The 2,291-nt window shown below is 43.6% G+C and overlaps 1 protein-coding gene across 1 annotated transcript; it reads left to right on the forward strand.

The window, feature by feature from the left end:
* The first annotated feature begins 707 nt into the window (after positions 1 to 707).
* Positions 708 to 1,319, forward strand: LOC110927998 (pollen-specific leucine-rich repeat extensin-like protein 4). The gene has a single exon (XM_022171270.1). It carries the CDS (start codon positions 708 to 710, stop codon positions 1,317 to 1,319), a length of 612 nt encoding a protein of 203 aa, XP_022026962.1.
* The last annotated feature ends 972 nt before the right edge of the window (positions 1,320 to 2,291 follow it).

Genomic DNA, 2,291 nt, shown 5'->3' on the forward strand with positions numbered 1-2,291 from the left:
CAAGCCTTCCGCTGTGCAATAATATTGTGTGCATTGACAATGATGGCATCAACTACGTCACGATACTCCCCGCCGGGCCCACCGGTAATATGTGGAAATATCCGGGCGTGACAGGTTGGTATCAGAGCCAACATTGAGTGAATTCAACACTAACCTTCTGTGTTTAATCTCAATGACACAATAAGCACATTCCTTAAACTCTCGAGTCTAGGCAAATGACCTAGGAATTGTTCTTAACTTTCCATTGCTATTTATATTTTATTTTGTTTTGATTTCTTGCTTTGACAGGAAGTTCACCTACAATGCCTCCCAGAGTTAGAGGAAGAGGAAAAGGTCCGATGCGAGGGGGACCATTAGCAGTAGGACCATCGCACCGACGCACTCCGTCTGCGTCCCTTTCAAGTTCTGACTCTCACGATCTGTGGGGTCACTCCTTTGAGCCGGCGAGACATTCTGTCTCGTTAAGCTCTTCACCTTCCTTTCACCCATCTTTCGGGCCGCTTATCCCAGATGAGCCCCAACACTCTCACCACTCTCAACAATCCCATCATTCTCACGAGTCTCACCAATCATACCACTCATTGCATTCCCAATCGTTTCACCATTCGGATTCTCTCTACTCCCCGGGGCAGTTTAACCTAAATAATTATGTTAACGATTTCCTTGGCTACAACCATTTGGGCCCTGAGGACCATTTTTCTCAGGAAATGGAGATGGACACTGATCCAGATCCGGAGATGCAGACCGAAAAGCCGGGTCACCCAATAAGCATATCAAGTGGATCTCCATTTCAGGGATCACCTTACCATGGGCCCGATTCGTTTCAAGAGAAAATGGCCACTTATGATTGGTTCTTTACCCCATCATACCATAGTTCTCCAGCTCAACCTCCCTTGGATGAGCCCCAGCTTCAGGCAGTTTCACCTCCACCACTTCCTGTTGAGGAGCCACCTCAGCAGCCACCTCCTGAGCCTCCGAGGCAACGAAGGACTGCACGCATGTCAGTGCGAGGAGGACCTCGTTTTAGTTCTCCTCGGGGTTCGAGTTCTTACCCTCCTATTCCAGAGGACCCCCAAATGGGTGGGCCCTCGAACGCGGCACCGGAGGTTGATCCTCCGCCAGCTTCTTATGCACCACCTCAGCCGCCTATGGGTTTTGACAACCCTATCCTGACTTACCCAGGTTCTTCTGGGTATAATCCTTTTGAAAACACATCGGGATATCCATCAGACTATGGAAACCAGGATCCCTACCTTACCGCTGCTCAATACCATCATCTTTACCCTTCTTCTTACCCTCCAGTTTATCCAACTGGATAGCCGGTACAGGATTATCAATACCCTTCGTACCAGCAACCTCCTCCTCCCCAGCAGCTACAGCAGCACTAGCAAACTCAGGAAATCTTGGAGAGGTTAGATAGGGTTGAGCAGAAAGCTAGAAAAACCAAGGAGAAGCATAATAGCTTCATGAAGGGCCTTGCAAACCTTATTAAAGGCAAGAAGAAGTAGAGAACTGTTTAAATTTTCTTGTATTGTCTTTTAGTTAAGTCCCTGCGAGGACATTGTTTTATTTTCTTTACTAAAGTCCCTACGTGGACTTATTTTCTATTTCTGTAAGCCCCTGCGTGGGCAGTTTGTTCTTTCTAAGACCCGTTTAGGGCACTTGTACTAGTTTCACGATTAATGAAGTTTTATCTTTGGTTTTTAAATATGTATTCTATTAGATCATATTATATCTTTTCAATTTATAATTGATCTGCCAAAGAAATTCTTAGAGGTACAACCTAGCCAAAATATTAACTGGCCATGATGGTACAACCTTTTTAAGACAATAAAATCTCTGTTAACATCTGAAAACATGTTAGCATTCCGAGCTGTGCGATACGAGAAATCACACAAGCTTCCAAAATGTACTTGGATTTTTCCAAGTCACCTATATTAAGCCTAAATGATCAATGCGAATCATGGCTAATAAACATCAATATGATGTGTACACCAAGACACCCATTAGAGATGTGCGCTTATAAGCAAAGGTGTGACAATGACAATGATAGTTTTAAACTTCTTGTCAAAAAGGCGATGAACTTTGTTCGACCCTTATAAGATCACAGATCCAAGAAATCATTGGTTATATCTTAAATTGTCCCTGTGACAAGCTTCCTAAGCTATCTAAATGTCCTTCGAGACGAGCCTAATGTTAAATGTCTTATACGACATTGACAGTTGTGAATTTTATTTCCCCCTGTCTAATGAATACAAAGAATATTATATTCTATTGATTACTTAATTTGG

This window comes from Helianthus annuus, chromosome 2, assembly GCF_002127325.2.
Source record: "Helianthus annuus cultivar XRQ/B chromosome 2, HanXRQr2.0-SUNRISE, whole genome shotgun sequence".
Lineage (NCBI taxonomy): Eukaryota > Viridiplantae > Streptophyta > Magnoliopsida > Asterales > Asteraceae > Helianthus > Helianthus annuus.